Below are 25,418 nucleotides of genomic sequence, written 5' to 3'. Positions count from 1 at the left end.
GTCATGTGGCCAGCATGACTAAGCTGCTTCTGGCGAACCAGAGCAGCGCACGGAAATGTCGTTTACCTTCCCTATTTATTTATTTGCACTTTGACGTGCTTTCGAACTGCTAGGTGGGACCAAGCAACGGGAGCTCACCCCGTTGCGGGGATTCAAACCGCCGACCTTCTGATCGACAAGCCCTAGGCTCTGTGGTTTAGACCAAAGTGCCACCCGTGTCCCCTGTTGTAGCACTCCTTAATGAGGTGGAAGTTATGTAGATGTGATGATGTGTGGATTGGAAGGATTTTGGGCAAGGGCTCTACCTAGTTCCTTGCTCTCCTTTTGCTGTACAGAAGTCCACCACTATTGTTGAGAAAGCTTGAAATACAAAGGCAAACAGAGAGGACCAGACTTGCCATGCCTGTTTTTGCGTCTTTGGTGTGGAGGTAGTTGTAGAGTCTCCCTCGGGAGTTGGGGGAAATGTATGCTATTGGGAGTGTTGCCTGAAAGTCAAAAGTATCTTGTGAGCTACTTCGGCTTTTAAATTGTGTGGTTTTGGTCAGTACACATCTCTATTCCCATATGTCAGGCTTCAGCCCCAGGATCTATTATTATTATTGGAACCTCCTTGCAGAATTGTGTGTTTGACAACGGGCCTTGAAATAACATCTTTAGGTTTTGAGTTAATGTACCGTATTTTTCGCCCCATAAGACACACTTTTTCCCTCCTAAAAAAGTAAGGGGAAATGTTGGTGCGTCTTATGGAGCGAAGAGCATCTCCTCCACTGCCCGCCGCTCGCCAAAACAGGCTTTTGCGAGAGGCGGGCAGCAGATGAGGTGCTGCTTGCTCCTCCACCTCCCACTCCTCCTGCTAAAGCAGGCTTTGGCGGGGGGCTGGACGGGCGAGCAGCAGCTTCTCCGCTGTAGTGGAGGAGGTGCTGCTTGCTCCTCCTCCACCCCCCGCTTCCCGGTATAGCAGGCTTTGGCGGGGGGCGGCAGCTTCTCCGCTGTAGCGGGAGTGGAGATGTTGCTGGATCCTCCCCGCACCTCTGTTCGCAAAAACAGGCTTGTTTTTGCGAACGGAGGCTGCAGGGAGGATCCAGCAGCATCTGCTCCGCTCCCTGCTACCTCCCCCGCCCCTGCCAACACTGGCGAAAGTGGGGAGGGGAGGAGAAAGGGAGAGCCCGACAGCATCTCTACTGGGCTGCCCCTTCCTCCCCCACCCCCTTCGCCGGACTGGTCCAGCCTTTTAGAGGAGGAAGACCAGAATTTTTTTTTCTGGTTTTCCCTCTTTAAAAAATAGGTGCGTCTTGTGGTTCTGTGCGTCTTATGGACCGAAAAATACGGTATGTCAGCTATTGGCAGCCTCTCTTCTTAACTAACACCTCCTTTTTATGGTTTCAGATACCAGTATCCCTCTATTGATGAATTAGCTGAAATGCTCCCTGCTGTTCTTACGCACCTGAGGCAAGTATACAAAGACACCCAGACCTTTAATAATTCGCTTAACTGCAGGATGTCCACATAGCACGTCCCCATTTCCCAGAATCTTCCCCAGGAATAGAGGAAAGACATGTGCTTAGGTTGCATAGAAATGAAGCAGTTGCTCAGTTTCTTTTAAATTATACATGCAGTATTTTTGTAACCACCCCATTGTTCTTCACCATGAACCACAGTAGCTCCCTTCCAGCAGATCACCCATCTCATTGCTGATCTAAAGGACGATGGCTGGGTATGTTATGGGCTTTGAAGCATGTTCTCACTTTGAACTCTCTTTCAGTCTGAAAAGCGTAATTGGTATTGGCATTGGAGCTGGCGCTTATATCCTTAGCAAGTTTGCAGTAAGTAGCCTCTGACTGTTGGTTTCCCTCTGTGAAAAAATTCTGTCTCTCTGTGCTCCATGAATAGGGCCGCCTGTTTTATAAAAAAAAAACACATAGCAGAGATGAGTGCAGTAAAGAGAAATACTGGTAAGAGCAAGTGGCCTGAATCATGGATGTCCCAACCCCTCTGGAGGAAGGACTTCCATAAAAAGTTGATGAAAGGTGAGACAGTTAATTCAAAGTGATGGATAGAGCACTGTAGGCTGCTATTCAATTCCAGGAGGATGATCACTCAACAAACTAGTAAATTTACTGTTAAGTGAAGTCTACTAGTCTTCTCATGTATTATTTCCCAGGCTAAACTGAGCTCTTTGGCATGTACCCTTAATATTGTGGCTATTTCATTGCATTTTATTGCATTGCATTTGTATACCACCTTTTAAGGAGCTCAATATGACATACATGAGTCATATGTGGTTGCCTTATAGTTGCTGTGATCTAGGCTAGTCATTCATACTCCTTTGCATTTTAAAGCACAATATTTGGGAACATACACACTAGACATATTCCTTAAAAAAATGAGTTCATTTTGAATGAAAATGTATTAAATCCTCATTTTCCATTTCCATTTTTTTTAAAAATCCAACCAGAACTTAAGAAAAACAATTAAGCTATTTTATATTATCTTGCTTTTAGGAACAAAATTATATATAATCAAGTACGCTTTACTAATCGAGATTGAAATAAATAATTCAATTACTGCTAATGAAGAGTAAGGTGGTACCATATCTTGAACATTATTATTACATTATATAACAAAAATGGTCTGTTTTTCAGTTTAAAAAAACTCTTTCCTTACTCTTATCATGTTAGACAGCTGAGTCATATAAGCCGTGTCCCAGATTCTCATGCCAATCTTTGGAGGAAAGGGAGGATTAAATCTTTTCCCACCTGCAATTTACAAGTGTGTGTTTTGTTTTGTCTTTTAGTTGCATCACCCTGACTTGGTGGAAGGTCTGGTACTTGTTAACATTGACCCATGTGGAAAAGGGTGGATGGACTGGGCAGCATCCAAGGTAGGATTACTCTTCCATAATTTGGATGCCAATGCTGATTTGCATTATTCAGTTACTGGAATTATGTTTTAGTGAATGCTTTGATATTATTGATTACTGCTTTGCCTTTCATTTGTTTGCTTTTTTTAAAGCAAAAGTCAAACTCTTCTGTTCTTTATTCTAATTACTTACATTGTATCACTAGAGATACCAAGCCATATAGCTGACACAGAGCCAAAGAATACACTTTTCTATATACACCATCTTTTTCCGTCTATAAGACGCCCCCATGTATAAGACGCCCCCCTATTTTTGGGGACCCAGATTCAAGAAAAGGGGGGAGATGGTCCAGAGCAGGGGTAAGCAAACTTTTTCAGCAGGGGGCCAGTCTACTGTCCCTCAGACCTTGGGGGGGGGGGGGCTGGGCTATATCTTGAAAAAAAATATGAACGAATTCCTATGCCCCACAAATAACCCAGAGATGTATTTTAAATAAAAGCAAACATTCTACTCATGTAAAAACACCAGGCAGGCCCCACAAATAACCCATTTTAAATAAAAGGACACATTCTGCTCATGTAAAAACATGCTGATTCCCGGACCGTGCGTGGGCCAGATTTAGAAAGCGATTGGGCCAGATCCGGCCCCCAGGTCTTAGTTTGCCTACTCATGGCCCAGAGTATAAGACGCCCCCTAATTTTTGACATTATTTTTTAGGGGAAAAACAGAAAAATACGGTACTTTTTCTATGGCAATGCATGTGGAATGCAACAGGCAGTTTAAAAAATAAATTAAAAAAGAGCCAGTGGGATGGAGCTTTTAAACAAGAAAAAAATACTTAGTTTTGCCTTCATATGCACTGCTGCATAATCGCTTGCAGATTTATGCTTATCAGGGTAGCCAGTGTGGTCCCCTCCAGATCTTGGATTACATCTTTCATTAGCCGCCTCATGTCTGCGCAGAAGTAAAATCCCTCTCGATTTAATGTGGTTTCCTCAAAAGTAAATGGGTGTTGGAGTTGTGACTGCAGCTTGTTCTGTGTTGCATGACTACTGTGTAGTGACACCACTTGAAATAATTTGACCTTTCTTTTTCTTCTTTAGTTTTCTGGGTGGACAACAAACATTGTGGACATTGTTCTGGCTCACCATTTTGGTCATGTAAGTCATATTGCTTGATCCAATATCGAAAATGCCAATTAATATAAAGAACTTTGATCCTAACCTCAGTAGCTGCTTACAATAACATTATTACTGTCTCAGTTTTGGGTTGTTGGGTGAGTTTAAAAAATGTGTGTGTTGACATTCTGCTACCCTTTCTTGAGCATTCTGGGATGAGCAGGCATTGCTAAACATTCCAGCACTGGAATATTTCCCGTGTGTTGATTCTTTATGTGTATATTCATGCTTGCTGCAAGTACATGTATATGTGACTTCCCACTATCTCTCCTTCCTTTACAGCAAGCTCTTCATACAAGTGTTTTATTTGTAATATTTATATTCTGTCTCTTAGGGCGTAGGCCTCTCAATGTGGTGTACAACTAAAGGAGTTTAATTTGAAATACATCAGAGTGTTTAAAAAAAACCCCACATAATCAGAATTATAAAGAAGTGCCAAGTTTCAGGAATCAGTTGCGTTAAAAACATTGTAAAAGGCAAACGAGTCTTAAAAGGCATGTTTGAAAGCTTGTATTGAAAGGGCTTTTTGTAGTTCCGTATGACAAACTCCTAGCATGTTTGCTGCTTCTTCTTTTAATAGCATGTTTAGCAAGACAACTGATTAGATTATTTGTCATTCTTCACCAGGAAGAACTGCAAGCTAACTTGGAGCTGATCCAGACCTACAGACTTCATATTGCACAGGACATCAATCAGGAGAACTTACAGCTCTTTGTCACCTCCTATAACAGGTACAAGACTGGTATAGAATCCTGGTTCACCCCCCCCCCCAGAACCTTGAAAAGTATAATTATGCATACATAGTGCTTCTGCAGCAGTTGACAGCATGTATTGGAAGAACCTTTGTTTTTTAAAAAATCAAAGAGCCTCCCTCGTTCAAGAAGCTTACCAGGTTCCCTCCTTCAGTTTAAGATCCAGTGCCATCAACATGTGACCCTATAATGTTGTTCTAGTTGTCAGGGCTTTTTTATCTAAGCAAAATCTTAAGTCTGGTCGCTTCATTCTTTTTATGCTTTCTAGCTTATGAATAAAGTAGTCATGCGGCAAGCTGAGGGGTGGATGGCGGCTAAAGCACATGTGCCTCTTGTTGGTAACAAGGGAAAACTTGTGCACCTCATAGAGTAGTTAGGCCAGGCACCCCCAAACTTGGCCCTCCAGATGTTTTGGGACTACAGTTCCCATCATACCTGACCACTGGTCCTGTTAGCTAGGTCTCATGGGAGTTGTAGTCCCAAAACATCTGGAGGGCCGAGTTTGGGGATGCCTGAGTTAGGCAATGCCCACATTGCCTCCATCCCAGCCTTGTTTGACTTGGTCACTCCTATTGTCTTCCTAGCCGTAGAGATCTGGACATTGAGAGGCCAGTCTTGGGTGTGACTGAAGAGGCTGGAAAAACACTCAAGTAAGTTTATCTTGGTCATCTTTGAACCTGTGCTTGAAATTATGTGGAATTCCTTTTCTAAGTTTAGCCATATTCTGTTTCCTCTGTTTCCCCACTGCCCGTGTACCTAGAGTTCCACCTCCTTTAAAAATATTAGTGTAGTACATGATTTATCTCCTTTTGCAATGCTTTTTGGTAGAACTTGCACCCCAAATATCTACTTCAGGCTATCTAACTGCCTTTATTTTTATTTAATCCATTTCTCTCTGTGTCCTGAAATTGGAAAAGACCTCCAAGTCAGTTAAACCCCAACCCCCTGCTGATGTAGGGAATCCAGTGATAGATACATGGCTCTGCAGACTCCGCTTAAAAACCTGTAACAAAGGAATGCCTTCTAGGCATTCTGTTTCACTGTAGTGATTCTTCCTAAAGTTCAATTGAAATCCCCATTTTTGTAATTCAAACCAATTAGTTCTGCTCCTACCCTCTGGAACAACAAAAAACAAATGTGATCCATTTATGTCATAGCCCTTCAGATGTTTGAAAAACTGTTGCTGGGGTGATGGATGTTTCATGTCACAGGCCTTCAGCCAATCATTGCATTGCACAGTGGGTATCTGCCCTAAAGCACAGATAATCGTTTCCCCAAGCTCCATTGTGGGGCAAAACGTTGTACATGTGAACAAAATATGGTGAGTTCACTTTCCCGGTGGCTCTATCTGTTAGTACATGCATGTTTGAATGAATGAATGATGAATGCACTCTGGCATTAAGAAATAGTGATCTAGTATAGAAATACAGCATAATGAAGTATTCACAAACATGACGTTGTATCCGGTGAAGTCACTGTGTGCACGGAATGTCTTTTGCTTGCACAACAAAGCTTTCCCTCCCCTACACACCTCCTGCATCTCCCCAAATCTTCTCTGGGGGTTCTCCCAAGACTCCAACAGCTAGTATAGTGGGATGTTTTGTTGCAGAGCAATGGAGATGTATTGCAGACCAGAAATGTAGGGTATTCAAATGAACAGGAACTGTGTAATACAAATGATGGTTTAGGATTGCTTTATAGAAATTCTAGCAACTCTTAGAAAAAAACAAAACTGAGCAGAATTTATGACAGCAGGAGTTGATGCTTGTTTAAATTGTGCAGACTACAACTTTATCCTGTGGTTTTTGTACAGGTGTCCTGTCTTATTAGTGGTTGGGGACAGCTCACCAGCAGTTGAAGCTGTGGTAAGTATGCCTGGTTATTATACGCCTTACTCTCCACTGCCTTCCTTTCTTGGAAGATAGAACTCTGCAAATTTCACACAATCCATTCAAGTAGTATTTATCAAGTGAGAGGTTTGCTTCTATCCATGAGTCTTGAATTTGTGTGAGGATAAAATACAGGCCATTGATTTTTAAACTATTCATTTATTGATTTTATATATCACAATATATAATCGTAACAAAGTTCCCATTTCCCCACCTCCCAGAATAGAGTTTTGTGATAGCAGAATAGTCAAGGAATTATTGAAAAGTATTCTGCTGGGCAAATGAAGGTGTCCTTCCACAGGTCTCCTTGAATTGCCAGTGGTCTGTATTCATGTTCTTTTGAGAGGGCATAAGAAAGAAAGCAGAACCATTTTTTAAAATAAACTTAGTCTGATTTTTGTTATGATTTTTGTACATCATTGCTGTACTTTATCTGTTAGCTTGTCCATCAGAGCCAAGTCCCAAATCTGTAAAAATCAGGTTTCAAAAAGATTGCCATTCAAAGTACTACAAAATTTAGCAACAGTAAGTCTGACAGCTATCATAAGCTGAGTTATGAAATACTTTTAATTACTGATGAGCTGTGACACAGGTATAATTTTTCCTCTTGGTGTCTTAATGTTCAAGGGGAGGGTGGGGATCTCAGCACTGAACTGTAGTTAATATCTGGGCAAGTTTCAACACACATATCCTACCAGTTAGGCATAGATTGGGGTGCTGGTGATTGGATGCTTGTGTCTTGATCCATGCAGCCCATTCTGATGTTATGAAGGCAATGTATATTGAGCGACTCTTTTTGTGTCTCTGTCTCTCAGTTCATTCCCTTCTGCTCTCACAAAGATTCAAGTGGATAAAATAACATCAACACCAGCCCTAAGAGATGTGCTTGTGTGAATTGGTGTTGCCACTTCCCTCTCAAATTCTCTGTTCTCAAATCAAATGAGTTTTCAGCACCATAGTTTCTCTGGCTGCTATAGTTAACAGTGAACCTGCATCTCTGCTTTCTGTGTCAACTGTGGAGATTGAGAAATTTAGAATGTATGTGCTGTCCCTGCTTTGTGCTTCCTGGAGACTTGCCTCAGTGTTTCATTTATGTCATTTTATTCTGCTGTTAACATTAAGGTTAGATAAGGCTGTGAAGGCTTAATGGCTGAGCATAAATTTGAACACAGGACTTCCAAGTCCAACTTTTTATTCAGTGTATTGGCTTTTGATGTCATAACTAGACTTTATTGGATATAACCAACATTGTGCACTCTGTGTTTTGGGACTACAGTTCCCATCATCTTTGTCCGTGGTGTCTGAGGATTATGGGAATTGAGTCCCAACAACATCTGGAGTACCCCACATTGGGTACCTCTGGTCTACATGTTCATGCATCTTTCATATGGATGCTGGTATATCAGTCACATCAGATACCCAGAAACTCTCAATCCTAACTTCTTCTTCTTCTTCTTCCTCATGACTGGGTTCCCTTAGCCACTCTGGGCGGCTTCCAACAAATAAAAACACAACACGACATCAAACATTAAAAATTTCCCTGAACAGGGCTGCCTTCAGATGTCTTCTAAAAGTCAGATGGTTGTTTATTTCGTTGACATCTGATGGGAGGGCGTTCCACAGGGTGGGCACGACTACCGAGAAAGAACAGGGACATTGTATCCTATCTACCAAATCCCTTATTTTGATGTGCTGCTGCTGAAGTATGATATTCCTGTATCCAGTCCCCACCTTCACTGGATCCTTGGTAATAACTATGAATTAGATAAATAATGGAGAGGGGGAAATAAATGCTGTTTTGTGCTTTGTAGGTTGAATGCAATTCACGGCTGGATCCAATGAATACAACACTCTTGAAGGTAACCATCAACTATGAGTAGCTATCTTGGGGGCTGTCATTCTAGAGTTCATTGTGGTTCCTGGTTTGCCATCCTCCAGTACATAACAGCCTGCTGGATTGGACCAAAGGCCCCATCTAGTTCATAACTCTGTTCTCACAATGGCTGACCAGATGCCTATGGGAAGCATGTAAGCAGATCCAGAGGGCAATAGCAGTTGTGACATCCTGATAGCCTTATTCTCCATTAACTGGTGCAATACTCTTTTAAAGCCATCCAAGTTGATATCTTTCACTATCTCATGCAAGAGCGAATGCCTTAGTTTAACAATGCCCTGTATGAAGAAGTGTTTTCTTTTGTCTGCCTTGAGTCTTCATTTGAGGTCCCCGAGTTCTAGTGTTATGACAGAGGAAGAAATCAGAGTTGTATACCTGCATTTAAGTGTACCCTGGAGGCTGCGCTGAAATGGCAGCAGGGAATGGGTTTCTTAACAGCTGTGCTTCCTCTTAGTCCAAATCCAGAAATGAGGGCTAACATCAACCCTATTAAATATACTGCCCTTTCACCTTCTTCCCCAGTGGCTAATGTGACTGAAGGCTCCCCATCTCAGCATGCCATTCATTTTCTTTCCCTGAGAAAACTTCAATTTAAAGCTATGTTTGCTGGAAATAGACACTGTGTCTCAGCTTGATGCTATAATCCACCACTTGCTGGGCTAATTTAGGCTTCATTTGTTTGCTCAGCATTGTTAGCTGAATGTCAATTTATCTTGGTTTTGACTCTCTTCTTTCCCCACTTCTTCTTGCAGATGGCAGACTGTGGAGGGCTCCCTCAAGTCGTTCAGGTGAGCTCTCATTTTAGTGGGTCTCCTGCTTCTTGTATGCTTTTAGGGGTATATTTATGGCTATATATATGTTTATGTTTATTTTTTCAGCCTGGGAAACTGACTGAAGCCTTCAAGTATTTCGTGCAGGGAATGGGCTACAGTAAGTTATAACAACACTGTCTTATTTTACAGAGGGCAGGATTGGGAATTCCCTGTCATGCAGACCCCACTAGGCTGTTGATAGGACTAATCCCCCCCCCATTGACACTTGGTGTTTTTCACTATTGGCCAATATGGTCCATGCATATTGCTGGACTTGGAAGGCAGCCTTGTCTGAACTGTAGGCATATTTATCCAGATTCCCAAATTCCTCAGTGAGTGGGTTAAATTGGGAGAGTTCCAGAAAGGAAAATGTTAATTGCCAAGGTCTATCCTGTGGTTAGATTGGCAGCCCTGTACATGTATTCAAAACAGGATCAAGCCTTTTGCTACAGTAACTTCATTGGGGGAAGCTCCTGTACCACCTGTCTTCCTGATCTGTGTGCCTGTAGCAAAAAGAAGAAACATTGACAGAAATTCATTTTAGGGTTGGGGTGGGGGAAATCACTTGAAATTTAAAGGCCCAAGAAAGTAGAGACTATATTTGCAGGTCATCTAGTGTGGTGTTAAGCACGTTGCCTGAAGTTCTACCATGTTGCAAATATTGAAAGACTTGAGTGTTCAGGCTTGGTGCTCAAGCAGCGTACATTCTCCTAGGCGTGTCATTTCTACACTAACCTGTATTTCCCATTCCCTCTCTTGTCTTTGCTTCCAGTCCCTTACGTGCAGCTCAGTCACCTGAGCACTGAGTCAGGTACCTACAAGTGTGTGGCTGGTTTGACTGAGTTACTTTTTTTCCCCTGATGCGTTAACTCTGCTTCTAGCATGGCCTGGTGATATTTTGCATTCTTAGGCCATCCCACTGTACGCTTCTTGCGCTACAATTTTCTTAGTGGTTTCATTTGCATTTGGTTGGCTGTTGCATGGTTCTGCAGCTCAGTGATGATCCAGGAGTAAATTCTATGATTCCTGGCTTTTGCTATTTTTTTTAAACTACTATGCGAGCAATCTCTTATGCACACTCAGAGAGATGACTGCATTGCAATGTGTCTTCGGCAGTTATGCACATCAGGCCTTAAGCATCCTCGATCATATGCGTGCATTTCATTTTCATATCTGAGAATGGAATCGTACGCTAAAAATAAAACTGAATTCTCAACCCTGGAATTTCCTCATACATAGGTTTGCCATTATGTGTGGAATTTCCAGAATACCGCTGTCTCTAGCAATGTCTGTCCAACAGCGTTGGGCAAAACTCAACAACTTTTCTGTCCAGGTTGTCACTGTTTGAAATACGGCAAACCTATCATACAGCAGATGTGAGGGGGAGAGGGCACTTGCAAGTGCGAGGGGTACAAAATGAGAGCACAACTAGGGAATGTGGGGGTGGAGCAGCTGGGTGGGATTGTATCTGCAGGGGAGGTTGGAGGGATTAAGCACCTATTCCCACCTGCTGTTTCTCCTTTACTATGCCCCCTACATTTGTTTCACTGTGGTAAACATGGGTTTGGGAAACTTGCATTTGCCATTGTAACATTGCACTATCCGGCAGCTCCGAAAAGGTGGTGCGTCTTTTTGTTTGTTTTCCTGCAGCACCACTCCCCCCCCCCTTCCACTTTATGCTTCTTCCATCTCTAAGGCATTTTTTTTAGTGCAGTAAAACAAAACTTGCTTATTTCTGGTCTTCACTGCCTCTCTCCTTCCAGTGCCATCTGCAAGTATGACCAGACTGATCCGCTCCCGGACCCAGTCGTCTTCCAGCGTTGGCTCTGGAGAGAGCAGCCAAACACGGTCTCAAGCCAGCAACCCAGGGGAGGCAGCGGTTGGAATTCCTGGAGCAGCTGATGCTCCTCAGACTATGGAAGTATCCTGCTAAGCAAGCAACCATCTTCTGTATCCAGACAATCCCTCTTCTCCCCTTCTGAACCCACCCAGAATCCAGTGTTCACCCAAACATGTGGCATTAATAAGTCCCCCTCCCAACCTTGTGCCTGCCCATCTTACTTGCCACCTTCTCAGCTATTTGTCTCTTTGGCATTATGTTTCAAATCTTTTCTTTTTTCCCTGTATTGGCTACAGAAACATAGGCTGCGTACAGATGTTTCTGAAAACAGGAGTGGGCTTGTGGGCCTTTGGGGTGGGGGAGGGTTGGTTGTGCAGGGCGAGCACCACTTTCCCCCTGCCTTTGCTCCTTTGCTGACACATAATCCAAAGCAGTCTCTCTCTCCTTTCCCACCACATGGCCGCCATGTTTCAGGTGAGCTGTCTGCTTTGCGTTTATTCCACACCACCACCGCTCCCAGCCTTCATACGTAACCTGCTTCTTGTGATGTTTTGCATTTTGACAAAAAGGTTTTTTCTGTGCGGGTATTTGCTCGGTCTTGGTTTGTTTGTTTGTTGGGTTTTTTAAACTCTTTGGAACATGCTCCGAGAAAGTGGGGAGGTTTCATGACTCAGCCATGGCTGTCAGCTAATCGGCGCTGCACAGAGCAATGCTTTGGGTGGGTGGGGAACATTTATGAGTGACTCAAGGGCTGGCCAATTAATGCTGTGCTAATCTAGCTTCTACTCAAACTGGAAAAGCAGCATCCTCCTGAGCTCAGACTAGGGAAGGAGATTGTGTGTGTATGTGTGGCACAAGTGTGGCAAGTGAGCTTCCCCAGTGCGCTCGTCACTGAAATGATGTCCATCTGCATGCATCCATTGCGCTAACATTCCATTGGTGCTAACGGAGAGAGTTACTGTATATGAAGGTGCCATTCCTCCCCCCCCCCCCCCCGGATTTCTGTGTTGTCAAACCATGTGAAAGTGGTGGGTCTCCTGTTTCGTTTTGAATCCGAATAATTTCTGTGGCTTGTGCACTTAGAACTGCTTTCTAGTCGTGCTTCAGCTGAAGATTATTAGGGCTCTTGGCTGCAGTATTTACAATGTCTTTGGGGCAGGGGTGAAGATTCAAGTGTTTTGAAACTTCAGGGGTGGGTGGGTCTTGAATCCTGCACTGTCTGAAATATTGAGTGCATCCCGGCATATGCTGCATATTTTCACACTGTAGGGAAGTCTTTCATAGCTGAGGTGGGTGAAAGGCATGCAAAAGGATCTCTTACCAGGGCTGCTGGGACATCAATTAAAGAAAGAGCAAGGTTTCTAATGAGCTTAGCTCTCCCTGATGAAAGTGTCCTATTCAGCAGTGTACAAGGGATTTTATACATTATGCGGTAGCCAGGGTGCTGGGTTATAGAGGCTTTAGAAATGGAGCTGGATTATATTTAGAATGACTGACTTCTGCCACCCTTGGGGTGGGCGGCGGGGGAACCAGTGCTTTCCCAAGCTGGAGAAGAAGAAGAAAACAGTTGGCTTAAGATGTTCATACAAATATCTTACCCTGACTGTTTCATGACAGTGACTTGCCCAGTCAGTTACACCTGTTAGACAGCCACTCTCCAAAAATGAAATGAAGGTTCCAAAATATATTTAATGATTGAGTAAAGTGAACTATATATTAAATCAAAAACCATAGATTTCTAAATCATTGATGGAGGGTTGTTTGGTTGTTTTTTCACACAAGTAGTCACACAATGTTCTATGATAATAATGTCAATTTTGATGTAGCAGCAATTTTGATGTTCAACAATTGGGAAGTATTTATTCTATACAGTATTTGCTAAACTTGCTGGACACTGATGCATTGCAATTGCAATGCCAGTTCTATTAAAGTGTATGTAGTCCAATCCCACCCCCACCCCCATTTTCCTTGTTTAAAACTGGCATTCTATAAACTTCCCTATTCACTCCTATAGCCTCCTCATGGGAAATCCCCAAGCCTTTTAATTATGAAACATGCTGTTTGCAATATGTGGGAATAACTTAGCAAACTGGTCAGTGGAGATTTCAGATTACGGATTTAGACATCTGGAGGGACAGGCAAGTCAATTTTATAGCCTTTCCCCAAGCAGTTATGTTGCTACAAAAAACTTGGGGTGCGGGCGGGACTATATTGGGTCTATGATTTATTCTGCTTGCATCATGCAGGCATCTTGAGCTTGTATTGAGCTAAGGGAATGCATCTGTGTACTGTATAATGTAACAGCGTGCTCTGTTTAGGGCCTGTTTTTTATATATTTTTCATAGGCTGATATTAAACTATTGTCTGACAAATTCAGCAATCTTGATAGAAGTGGGTAGGCTGGCCCTGGGAGCTAGATAGTTCCCAGATTATATTGATCTCCTGAATTCGAAAGGTTGCTGCTTTCTGCTTCCCGTTGGGTCACAGAAGACCAGAAGTGTGTGATTTCTGATCTGATAAGAGAGTGAAATAATTGCTGGTGTGCTGCTGACTTATTCATAATATGGTGGCAGAATATATTTGGCTCATGGGGCCAAGATCCTTGGGAAAACCAGGTTCGGCTCTGTTTCAAATAGGGAACCGGAAGATTCTGCTTGGGAGGGAAAATTCGTACCAATTAAATAAAGTTATAACCGAGTCTCATTGTTAATGTGGCTCTGTGTGTTTATTCCATCTTTGGACTAGTCTCCATTAATTTCCAGAGGTCAGAACTATCAGATTTTGTCATCAAATGACTTGGTCATCAAATGAAACAGTGAGTTTCTCCGGTGTTCAAAAACACAAAACCTTGATGGACAGCATAGCTAGTGTCCTGTCAATGTTTCTATGCAGTGCAGATATTTTTGAGACATTTTTGAGTGCCATGGTAGAGAGTCTGAAGTGTAGATAATACTAAAAAAAAAATCAAAGAGACACAATTTGTGTAGTTATAGCATGTAAATTTCATCCAGAATTTTGAGATTGGGGTGGTGGAGGGAAGAGTATGAACAAATGAAGGGTAACACGGTGCTGAAAGTCCGCTTATCCTATGGCAGGGATGTCCAGCCGGTCGACCGCGATCGACAGGTTGATCCCCAGATGATAGTGGTAGATGACATCCGGCCCAGCCCCCTTGTTCTTCCCTTCAATTGTGCACGATTGCAAAAACTAAAAAATGCTCAACAACTTTGGCCTGCCCCCCAAAAAAGCTTAACAACTTTGGGTTCGCCCCCCAAAATGTGTAGATCACTGCTAGATTCTCCTCCCCCCCCCCAGATTAGATAGCAGCCTCTGGGGAGTTGGACGTCCCTGCCCTATGGGAACTGCTCTTTCCCAGACTACTGAAGACGTTTCATATTTTGTTCTGAGCTGGAACCCATGGTTATGAGGCAGATCAGTAGTTACAACATCAAGGATAATTCTAAGCGAGCATATTGTTCTTACTGAGGCCTTATGAGTCCACACACACACACACACACACTCCACTGTTCCCACCATGTTGGCCTGAAGAATGTAGATCTTAAAGGGCTACATCTAGAAAATGAGTGTTACTCTCTCTTTCAGTGACCTCCCACCTGATTTACTTCCCATATTATTGGGCAGGCACAGTGCAGGAGGCAGCTATTTAAGAGTCCTTGCTTGGACTCCGTGAGCTCAAGGCCAGCACCAGTACAGCTGCTCCAGACTTAGCCAGCTCACCCTTGGACTATGAGCTCATGCCCAGGGCTATGACACCATCTTGACCTAGTACAGTCCCCATTCATAAACTTTAGTATTTCATTTTGGGCAAGTACCAGAAATGTGAAAGAAACAAGGCTCTATTGGGTCCTTTAAGATGTGCAGATATCCATGAGGTATGCAGGAAAGTCATTTAAAAAAGAAAAGCACACTGGTCCCCCCCCCCCAAAATTGCACGTGGACAACAGAAAGCAGCATGCACTAGGAGTTATGCTGCCGGGGGGGGGCAAAGACCTTGGGGGGGGGGGATGTCCTCAGGTGGGTGTGGTTTTCTCAGAGATCCCTGACTCCCCCCTACCTCCAGATCTTTTATATTGCGCAAGTGAATTTCCCCAAAGAGTGGTTTCTGTAACTAAAAAGCAACAAATTGAACAAAAGGGTGAGCAAAAGTAATTATCCCATGAGAGTATGGCTCTCTCTGGTTGGGACAGCATTACCAGGGAACTTCATAAGCACAGTAAATTCTTAGAGACGGAGTTAACAAAACCATTCCCACTGCTGAAATGTGTACACTCCCTTGCTATTTACAATTAGAGTGGCTTGTCTCTAACACACAAACCATTACAGAATTGATAGTACGAGAGGTCTAACACCTGGAATGATCCGCTAATGTACTTGTGGACCATATGGAGAAGCATTGTGGAGGTTTCAGGTTTCTTGATCAAAATGATTTTGAGTGGATATTTCGAATACGTTATGAATATATGTCTGACACCTTATCAACCCAGATTCTTCAATCTATTTCTCAATATGCCCTTGTGACCTTGGGGTGCTGCCTATGCAAATGCAACCTCACGTTATTCTGAGGGTAGCTTTGTGAGGTCTTTGCATACATAATAATTATGACTAATACTGCCAGAAAGCTCCACTTGTCCATGGATGATTTTTTTTGATATAAAAAAAAATCTACATAGAACATCTAAACTTCCTGATGTAGCAATCTGGGGGCTGTGACTAGTTGAACAGGAACATCGGGGAACAAAGCGCTTCATCAGAATCTCTAAATACACAGAAATACGAGTGCTCGGAAAATGTTCATGATGTGCGCTACTCACGTTACTTTCCATGGGACTGATGAAACGGCAGAGGTGTTATCAGAACTACATCTCATGGTAAGAAAACAACTTGAAAATAGTTGGATAAAATGGTTATTATACCATCAAGTATTGCCCTGAAAGAGCAGAAAATAGGTTTATTCCACTGACCGCTTGCTCTACTTTACTTTCACCCCATTGTTTCTGTTTTCGTGAGGTGTTTGGTTGGTTGTGAGGTCTATACTCACCACCAGCTGGAGATGGTGGTGGTGATATGAGTTTATTTTAGGCTGCTGTGAAAGATACAATCTCATAAATAGTAGGTAGGCAGGAACTTAATAGTACTGAGGCCTCCTGTCACATTAAAGTTTGCATAAGCTAACTGACCAACTGCATTGCTTAAGGACCAAAGAAGGGCTATTGTCATTATTTACTGAATTTATATCCAGTCCTCCCCTCCCCATGGAGCCCAGGGAGGCAAACAGATGTACCATTTAAAAACAAACAAAAGCATTCTAAAACATATTAAAGCATTCTGAAAGCAATTGAAAACATTAATTGAAAGCAAAATAGATGCCCGAGAAAAGGGACTGCTGGGCAGGTATGCCACCTTCTCCACATCTGTGCCCTTTGGTTCTCTAAACTGAACCACCACCGCTACATGAGACTTTCTGGATTTAAAACTTGCAATCCCATACAGTGTGCACCTGTCTGTCTAGTTTCTAGAACCTTTGGGGGACAAGAAAGGCCATTCTGCATAATTGACCGCCAGTCCACAGGTAGTATCTAGCCTGCTACAATTACCTGACTCTAGTTCGTGGTAAAGGAAAGTCAAACAGTGTTGTAGAAGCATCTGTTTTCTGTGTGGTTTCCTCCTCCCTTTTTTCTATCACACCAACCATTTTTCCACTTGCGTCAAAAGGAAATTGAGCAGCTTGTGGGTTCTCGAGATTCAGCTCTTCTCAAGAACATGCAGTCAAACAACAAGAGCAGCACAAACTCACCGGCTGTTGGCTTAAGCTGTGCTTCAGGGAAGAAGGGCCAAGAGGATTCTGCTGTTTGGGTTAAAATAGCTGTATTTGTGTACAGAACAAGAGGGCAGCCTGTTGCTTGGAAGACACTGCAGCAAGAAATCCAAACTACTGAAGAGCACTGAATGCAGAGAATCTGGTCAGGTGCGTTTATCTTTGTGGTGTTGTTTTTGTAGTTTCATATTTTAAACTTGTTTTTCATGGGTTTTGCTCACTTTTGTCCACCAACTTACTTCACATGGCTAAAGATACAAAGAAGGCAAGAGAGGGCTCAGTGCTAGCATCCTAGACATCAAATTTTGTTTCCTTTAACCAGGATGATGTACCTTTGTACTACAAAGGTCCATATTTTTATTGGTACTGCAGTCTTGCAGAGTAGTACAGCTCCAAGGCTTCAGTCCACCTTAATCTAGCCCAGGGGTAGGCAACCAAAGGCTCGTGGGCCGGATGCGGCCCTATCACCTTCTCAATCTGGCCCGCGGATGGTCCAGGAATCGGCGTGTTTTTACATGAGTAGAATGTGTCCTTTTATTTAAAATGCATCTCTGGGTTAATTGTGGGGCATAGGAATTCATTCATTTTTCCCCTTCAAAATATAGTCCGGCCCACCACATGGTCTGAGGGATGGTGGACCGGCCCACGGCTGAAAAAGGTTGCTGACCCCTGATCTAGCCTGACTATAATGCTTTACAGAGGCATAACTCCTACTTGTTTTCATGAGCCAGGCCAGCTTAAGTCTTCATGACCCCTCTGATTTTGAGTCTATTTCCAGGGATAACTACTTATTGCTTGGGCTATTAATGTTAGCTTTCCTTGAGGACTCAAACCAATAACCAAACCAATGATGAAGCCAGTAACGTCTTACAGAGGCAGCAAATGGCTTTGTGGCTTCTTGCCTATTTCCCCTACACAGTGCAAGGACACTGCAAGCACTTGGCAGATAACTGAGTTCAGAGCAAAGGGTGGATAATGGCTGATAGAAGAGGTGCCGAGCACAAGATCTTTTGGAGCATGTGACTGAGTGGAGCCAAGGATAGAGGACTCCAAGCTGGGAACCTAGTTCATTTAGTTTTAGCATGTAGAAAAAGCTCTTATGTCATTGGTGAGCAACTGAATGGAAGCTCAACAGGAGGCTGGATGCAATCTTGAAGTTGATGCTGATGACCCTCTTTGTTTTCTCTCGTTAAAAGGTCTCTCTCAATACTGTACTTTTAGACCACTATTACTTAAATCTACCAGCTGACGGCAGACTGTGATGGGAAGTTTGCCCAGCAGGAGGAAGCAGATTGCTACTCAGCCAAGCCCACAGTCCAACGTGCAGAACAGCCAGGCCCTTGGCCTCAGCCATGGTGTCAGGCCACAAGGTGGGAGGTTGTTCTGTGCTACCAGCCCCTGGAGATAGAAAGCTTAGGGTTGCATCCAATGCTAGTCCTACTCGGGGTAGATCCACTGAAATGAATGACCACTGCTAACTTGGGACCATCCAGCACAGTGGAAGGTACCAGGTGGGGGAAGGATGATCAGTGACTGGGAGAACCAAAGTGGTGCCTTCTGGATAGTCTTGGACTACAACTCCTACCACTGCTGACCATTGGTGATGTGCTGGCTAGGACTGATGGGAATTGGAGCTCCCAACCCTATATGGAAGGTACCATGTTGGCTGCTGCTACTAGTTTAAAACACTTTTCAGCTTTGCTGGCTAACTAACTGGTGAAGCAGGAATGTCTTAATCAGGCAGGGGAAGACAGCCAGAGGGGGCAAAACAAACCTCCCTGGAGAGGGAGTCCCACAATCGATAAACCCTTTTGTGGTGCCCCAACCACCAATGGGATGTCAAGAAATGCCTCCTCTGTTTATTTGAAGGTTTGCACAGCTTCTGTATGGGAAGTCTTTTAGATCATTTGTTGCCATTACTTGGTTTATCATCAATGTTCCCTGGACAGCTAACAAAGAAAGGCTAAAAAACCCATAAAACCCAGTCAACTAGAGCTCTAAAAATTAACACCAGCCACTGTACCAACTAAATAACCTGAGCCTAAGCCATTTAGGGTCTGAAAGGTAATAACCAGCACTTTGAATTGTGTCTGGAAAGCCAGTGTGGTGGAGAGCCAGTGTGGTGTAGTGGTTAAGAGCAGTGGACTCGTAATCTGGGGAACTGGGTTTGCTTCCCTGCTCTTCCACATGCAGCTGCTGGGTGACCTTGGGCTAGTCACACTTCTCTGAAGTCTCTCAGCCCCACTCACCTCACAGAGTGTTTGTTGTGGGGGAGGAAGGGAAAGGAGAATGTTAGCCGCTTTGAGACTCCTTCGGGTAGTGATAAAGCGGGATATCAAATCCAAACTCTTCTTCTTCTTCTGGAAATGAACTAGAAGCCAGTGCAACTGTTATACAGTGGTACCCCGCAAGACGAATGCCTCGCTAGACGAAAAACTCGCAAAACGAAAGGGTTTTGCGAGTTTTTGGTTGACTCGCAAGACGAATTCGTCTATGCCTGTTTTTCGCAAGACGAATTCGTCTGGCGAGGTACCACTGTAAACTGGCTTACCTTTTCGCTCTGGTCGGGAGGGGTGATGTCCGCGTCCGCCATTTTGGATCGACTGTGCATGCGCAGTCGATCCAAAATGGCAGAGGCGGACAACATCCCTCCCGACCGCAGCGAAAAGGTAAGCTCCGCTGCCGGTCGGGAGGGGGCCGTGGGATCGTGCCCAATGTCGGGCATCATCCCACGGCCCTCTCCCTCCTTCCCGGAGCCCCGCCGCTGCGTTTTAAGACTGCAACGATCGTTGCAGTCTTAAAACTCGGCGGCGCGGAGCTCCGGTGCCGGTCGGGAGGGGGCCGTGGCATCATGCCCGATGTCGGGCATGATGCCACGGCCCCCTCCCTCCCTCCCGGAGCCGCGGAGCTGCGTTTTAAGACTGCAACGATCGCTGCAGTCTTAAAACACAGCACCGCGGAGCTCCGGTGCCGGTCGGGAGGGGGCCGTGGCATCATGCCCGATGTCGGGCATGATGCCACGGCCCCCTCCCTCCCTCGCGGAGCTGCGTTTTAAGACTGCAACGATCGCTGCAGTCTTAAAACACAGCACCGCGGAGCTCCGGTGCCGGTCGGGAGGGGGCCGTGGCATCATGCCCGATGTCGGGCATGATGCCACGGCCCCCTCCCTCCCTCCCGGAGCCGCGGAGCTGCGTTTTAAGACTGCAGCGATCGCTGCAGTCTTAAAACACAGCACCGCGGAGCTCCGGTGCTGGTCGGGAGGGGGCCGTGGCATCATGCCCGATGTCGGGCATTATCCCACGGCCCCCTCCCTCCCTCCCGGAGCCGCGGAGCTGCGTTTTAAGACTGAAGCGAGCGAACAGCAGCGCTGCTGTTCGCTCACTGCAGTCTTAAAACGCGGCTTGGCTTAGCTCCGGTGCCGGTCGGGAGGGGCCCCCGGACTTTTTTTCCCATAGGAACGCATTAATTAAATTTTAATGCGTTCCTATGGGAAAAGGTGCCTCGCAAGACGAAATTTCCGCAAGACGAAGAGTCTTGCGGAACGAATTAATTTCGTCTTGCGAGGCACCACTGTAATAAGAGTGCATCCTGCTCCTAGGACACCTGAAGTTTCCTGATACTCTTCAAGGGTAGCCCCACATAGATTGCATTGTAAGGAAGCTCAAGGCATGGAAAGATGGTAAGTCGTTTGTTAACTATGTCTTTATTTATTGACTTGTAGGTGAGAGTACCCCTATAGCTGTTGCTGTGTGTAATTTCCCTTCTGGACATGCAGAGCCAATACTGTGGATGGGAGAGCAGCTGAATTTGCTGTCTGAGTGAGTACTAGCACTGAGATGCTGAATGACATAATTCCCTCTACCCATCTTGAGACATACACAAAGGTGTGGAACAAGGGTGTCCTTGTGGAACTGGCCCGTATTCTTTGAGACTTTTTGAAGTTTGATCAAGGCCAAGCTCTCTTGTCATTTGTGCTTAAGGCCCATTTCCTTTGGCTTCTACTTGAGTCTCCACAAAATATATAAAAGATAATTGAAAGCCAAATGTGGTGTAACAGTATTGGACTATGACCTGGGAGACCAGTGATTGAATTCCCTGCTCATTGGGTGACCTTGGCCCAGTCAACGTCCCTCAGCCTAGCCAATCTCAAAGAGGTGTTGTAAGGAGAAAATGGAAAGGAGAGAACCATGTAGACCACCTTTAGCTCATTGGAGAAAAAGGTGGTATACAAATCTAAGAAACAAGTCAGCCAGTCAAACTAAAATTTTAGAAACCATTTGTCATCACAGAAATACAAATAGTATGTAAATTCCTTTTTCCATAGATGTCCCCAGCACATGAGACCTCATGTTGCATGATGAAATTTTGTGTGATCCATCTGGGCTGCTAAGGAAACTGAGAAACATTGGGTACTATCCAACTAAGGAATCCCCTCATCTCAAGGATTTCTGCTTATGCGATGGGACTTTCCCCTCCACTCCTCCCCCAGCCACACCCTCCCCATATCTGCTCCAAAGGGTTGGGGGAACCCCTAGAACAGTTAGGGGGCACAGGGGAGGAGGAGAGAAGGAGAATGTTCCATTGTACAAGCAGAAATACTGACTGAACATTCTCGTAGTGCCATGTCGTATTTATCCCCATCTATGGATGTGAGGGCGATCTGGCTGCGACATCTGTCACCCCCCCATCTATCAACAAATAACAGACTTTCTCCGTTATTTAAAAAGGAAAGCTGCTGGAAACAGTTTAAGTATTTTTGTCACGGTAATGGCCTGCCCCTTCCCCAATTCTCAATTATGAATAGGGAAGATCTTCAAGGAAGAGGTCATTGGAAAGTCTTGATGCTCAATTTTACAATATGATTTTCTTTTAACAGAGATGGTGAATGGTGGAAAGTGGAGTCAGTAACCACGGGCAAAGGCTGCTATGTTCCCAGCAACCATGTTGCCAAAATCTCTCACAGGTACGAGTTTCTGCTTTCCTGTTTATGCTGCAGCAATATACATGGTCCTGTTGGGAGTAACTTGGGCAGCAGTTGGGCGGTTAAGGAGCTGCCTAAAACCACAAGGAACAGTGCATATCCCTGGAGGAACCATTCTTAGCTTGCATGGGACAAGTGTTCTGGGCAGTAAGTGGCGTGTGCTTCTCTTCCAGGTGGCTCTATGAGGGCATCAGCCGATCAAAGGCTGAGGAGCTGTTGCTGCTGCCTTCCAACAGTGAAGGTTATTTTCTGATCAGAGAGAGCCAAATGAAGAAAGGTATTGAGAGTCTTCAGCAATCTTCTAGGGAACAAAGTGGGCTCAGGAAGTTCAGAGGTGATGATTTCATACTACTTTGTGGCCTGATGGCGTTCTCTCTCACATGCAGGTTGCTACTCTTTGTCTATCAGACACACAAATGGTGCTTCCTGGGATTGTGTGAAACACTATCGCATTAACTGCATGGAAAACGGCTGGCTTTACATTTCCCCTCGCCTCACCTTCTCAAGCTTGCAGGAGCTGGTGGAGTACTATTCCGGTAATTTTGTTTCCCCCTGCTTCCGGGTTGATAAAAGGGAGATTAAATTCTGTTTTGTTCCTGCTTGAGGTGGCCTCCAGTAGTTACAAAGCAGTCCTGGTGTCAGCACCTGGCATACTGGGCTGACACTTTGGGCCCTCTGGTGGCTGTATTCTTACAGCAGCCAGCCACTTCCTGCTGCAGCTGCTCATGCATTTGCCCTGCTACTGCAGCAGCAGCCCTTTGCTCAGCCACCAGCTAAGCCTGCGAGTGTGAGTGTATGAGGGGGGAGGCTGGCAGTCTCCCACCTTGTTGCTGTAGTGCGTAGGAGCCCATAGTGGGTTGGATACACTGGCTCCCTTGAGAGGGGAGGCTGCAGCAGGCGAGCCCAAATGCCAGAGGGCACTGGGAGGCTCTATGGAGAGCAGCCTGCCCAAGGCCTCCCCAAAACTGAAGTCAGGCCTGACAAATCCTCTTGTCAGAAGATGAGAGTTGTGCTAAAGCCCAGTGGGTAAGTAGGTGGACCAGTCCATCTGCTATACCTGGGTAGGCGGTCATTTTGCACTAGCAAGTGAGGGTTAGATGGATGTAGAGAATGAAGGGGGCCAGTATGGACTCTTTATGAAAGAGGCATCTCTCATATCAGACAGTTTGACCCAAGTATAACATCTTTAGTTTCTGCCATAGAAGAGAATAGCTGCCGTGCACTCCTGTCAGAAAAAAAAACAAATGTGTACTTAAGAGGCATCATCAGGGCTTTATAAGCGGCAGCTATCAATGCAGGAAAAGCCTGTAGTATACACTGCCATAAGACTATCTTTATCGTAACAGACTCCAGTCTACGATAACAGAGAAACGGTTTGTGCACCTTGTACTGGGAATTACATTTCATGCACAAGAAACTCTGATCTTCCAGATGTTAACAGCCTAACAAACTCTCATCATCTGTGACCATTAGCTATGTTGCCTGGAGCTAATGGGAGTTGGAAGTTCAACCACTGGAGCAATACAAATTCCTCATCCATGACTTTTAACAGGTTGGATGGTTGCTCTTCACACACGTGATTGCACACACTGCCTGCTATTCCTCTGCTAACTTCCTGGCTGGTCAGATGGAAAAGAGGCTCACTTGCTTCTGTAGAATAAGGAGTGGGAAAGCTGAGCTTCCCTGGCCACAAGAAATCACAATTTGATACCCAACTTATTTTGTACTTTGTTGCACTGCTTAACTTCATTCATCACATGGGTTTCAATCCTATGCTTGGTGAAACTAGTTCTGGGTGATGTGCAAGTGTGCTGCCACTCACACAAATTGCAGTCTGCTTGTTTGCTTTGGGGAACACAACAGGATGCCTTTTCCTTGCTCATGCTAAAGTGGTGGTGTTGGGCCCTCCAATCGCTTCTGACTCACAAGCTTGCTCTGCATCCTTCCAAGTACTTTGGCTTGGCTAGGATGTATCCTTGAATTATGACCATGCCTTGAATGCCTGTGTGTGTGTAGAAACCTCCACCTTCTTTACATGCAAGTCAGTCTACTGCACAAAATTAGGAGCTGCATCTTTGCTCTGGCATGCAACCTCCAAGATGCCCACAGGGGAATGTGTCCCTTGAGCTGGAAAAGGCTCCTCACCTCTTGTGCGGCCACCCAACACACTGGTTTAAAATATCAAGACTGAACCAAGTATGTGGTGATCAGTGCAGTTTAGCTTTGTTTACTACTATGCGCTTGGTCTGGAATACCAAAAACCCAGATTAGGAGATTCTTTCCTCCTTTTGTTAACAGAAGCTGGGGATGGCTTATGTTGCTGCTTGAAGGAGCCGTGCTTCATCCAAGGCTCTACATTGTGGCAGAAGTCTAATCTTTCCCGACCAATGGTAGTAAAGAAGCCAACTCTCAACTGGAAGGAGATCAGCAGTATTCTTTTATTATCCTATTTTCTTCTAGCACAGAGTTCCTAAGCAGTCTCTTTATCTGGGCTTTGGCTTGTTTGAATTCAAGTTGATGCACTATCAGCCTTCAAAACCATGTTCTGGCCAGGCATCCTTCACTGGTTGCAGCAAGCATAAGACCATTTAATCTGTAGTGGGTAAATACTTCTGCTGCAAAAGAAGCATTTGGTTGCACTTGGTAATAGCAACAAGAGATAAAAGCAAGTTTCTGACAGTGATTGGGATAAGCAGTGGGGATGTCTGCCTGCTTTTGTGTGGGAACAATCTACCAGAATGCTATAATGAGGTCTTTGCAAGAGAAGGATGTTTATCCTTCTGCTTCACACCATATTTAATCCTTCAACGTTTTCTCCTGTCTAGCTCAGACTTGCTGGCAGAAAATCCGCTATCAGAAGACTCGCCAATTAGCTTGGGCCTGAGGGAAGCTGTCACTTCCTACCTGTTAATGACTGAAGAGCTGCCCTCAGAGGACACAATCAGTGAAAAGTGAGAAAGATCAATACGCTTAAGGTTACTGTTGGGAACCATTTTTGGAATGTGGAAGAAAAGGACTTCAGTATTGACCTCTTTCTATTTTTTTAATGCTCTCTCACATTAATTTTTAGGATGTGGGTGGTGCTGTGGGTTAAACCACAGAGCCTGGGCTTGCTGATCAGAAGGTCGGTGGTTCGAATTCCCCGCGATGGGGTGAGCTCCCGTTGCTCAGTCCTAGCTCCTGCCCACCTAACAGTTTTGAAAGCACCTCAAAGTGCAAGTAGATAAGTAGGTACCGCTCCGGCGGGAAGGTAAATGGCATTTCCATGCTCTGGTTCGCCAGAAGCAGCTTTGTCATGCTGGCCACATGACCTGGAAGCTGTACGCCGGCTCCCTCGGCCAGTAACACGAGATGAGCACCGCAACCCCAGAGTCGG

The 25,418-nt window shown here is 44.7% G+C and overlaps 2 protein-coding genes across 6 annotated transcripts in view; both read left to right on the top strand.

Annotated features, from left to right (window-relative positions):
• NDRG3 (NDRG family member 3) overlaps window positions 1–13,935 on the top strand; it is a 51,025-nt gene extending 37,090 nt beyond the window's left edge. For 2 of the 3 annotated variants that reach the window (XM_033153225.1, XM_033153224.1), the window contains 12 exons: window positions 1,387–1,449; window positions 1,763–1,823; window positions 2,795–2,881; window positions 3,964–4,020; window positions 4,666–4,769; window positions 5,375–5,440; window positions 6,604–6,655; window positions 8,491–8,538; window positions 9,326–9,361; window positions 9,452–9,503; window positions 10,158–10,196; window positions 11,149–13,935. In XM_033153225.1, the coding sequence (XP_033009116.1) occupies window positions 1,387–1,449; window positions 1,763–1,823; window positions 2,795–2,881; window positions 3,964–4,020; window positions 4,666–4,769; window positions 5,375–5,440; window positions 6,604–6,655; window positions 8,491–8,538; window positions 9,326–9,361; window positions 9,452–9,503; window positions 10,158–10,196; window positions 11,149–11,318 (835 nt within the window). In that variant the 3' untranslated portion in view covers window positions 11,319–13,935. The remainder of the gene's footprint in view (window positions 1–1,386; window positions 1,450–1,762; window positions 1,824–2,794; window positions 2,882–3,963; window positions 4,021–4,665; window positions 4,770–5,374; window positions 5,441–6,603; window positions 6,656–8,490; window positions 8,539–9,325; window positions 9,362–9,451; window positions 9,504–10,157; window positions 10,197–11,148) is intronic. The other variant, XM_033153226.1, reaches the window with a different exon arrangement.
• Window positions 13,936–15,908: 1,973 nt separating this feature from the next.
• On the top strand, window positions 15,909–25,045 carry SLA2 (Src like adaptor 2). Of its 3 annotated transcripts, XM_033153216.1 has the most exons (9): window positions 15,909–16,114; window positions 16,959–17,211; window positions 18,258–18,431; window positions 20,783–20,879; window positions 21,938–22,024; window positions 22,216–22,319; window positions 22,429–22,578; window positions 24,341–24,471; window positions 24,866–25,045. In XM_033153216.1, exons 3-9 carry the CDS (start codon window positions 18,323–18,325, stop codon window positions 24,995–24,997), a joined length of 810 nt encoding a protein of 269 aa, XP_033009107.1. In that variant the 5' UTR covers window positions 15,909–16,114; window positions 16,959–17,211; window positions 18,258–18,322; the 3' UTR covers window positions 24,998–25,045. The 3 variants fall into 3 exon arrangements, with proteins under 3 accessions (XP_033009107.1, XP_033009109.1, XP_033009108.1); XM_033153218.1 differs by lacking the exon at window positions 15,909–16,114 and having other exon boundaries at window positions 16,656–17,211; window positions 24,341–24,470; window positions 24,870–25,038; XM_033153217.1 differs by lacking the exon at window positions 15,909–16,114 and having other exon boundaries at window positions 16,663–17,211; window positions 18,283–18,431.
• The last annotated feature ends 373 nt before the right edge of the window (window positions 25,046–25,418 follow it).

This window comes from Lacerta agilis, chromosome 6 (assembly GCF_009819535.1).
Source record: "Lacerta agilis isolate rLacAgi1 chromosome 6, rLacAgi1.pri, whole genome shotgun sequence".
Taxonomy (NCBI): domain Eukaryota; kingdom Metazoa; phylum Chordata; class Lepidosauria; order Squamata; family Lacertidae; genus Lacerta; species Lacerta agilis.
The sequence above is the reverse complement of the archived record's forward strand: the minus strand, read 5'-3'. Positions and strand labels throughout refer to the sequence as shown.

Excerpts from the sequence above, each read along its gene's own strand:
- SLA2 (XM_033153216.1), top strand. The coding sequence starts at position 18,323 with ATGGGAAGTTTGCCCAGCAGGAGGAAGCAGATTGCTACTCAGCCAAGC. Across the intron at positions 20,880-21,937 it reads CAGCTGAATTTGCTGTCTGA|AGATGGTGAATGGTGGAAAG; the intron begins GTGAGTACTAGC and ends TTCTTTTAACAG. Across the intron at positions 22,320-22,428 it reads AGAGAGCCAAATGAAGAAAG|GTTGCTACTCTTTGTCTATC; the intron begins GTATTGAGAGTC and ends TCTCACATGCAG.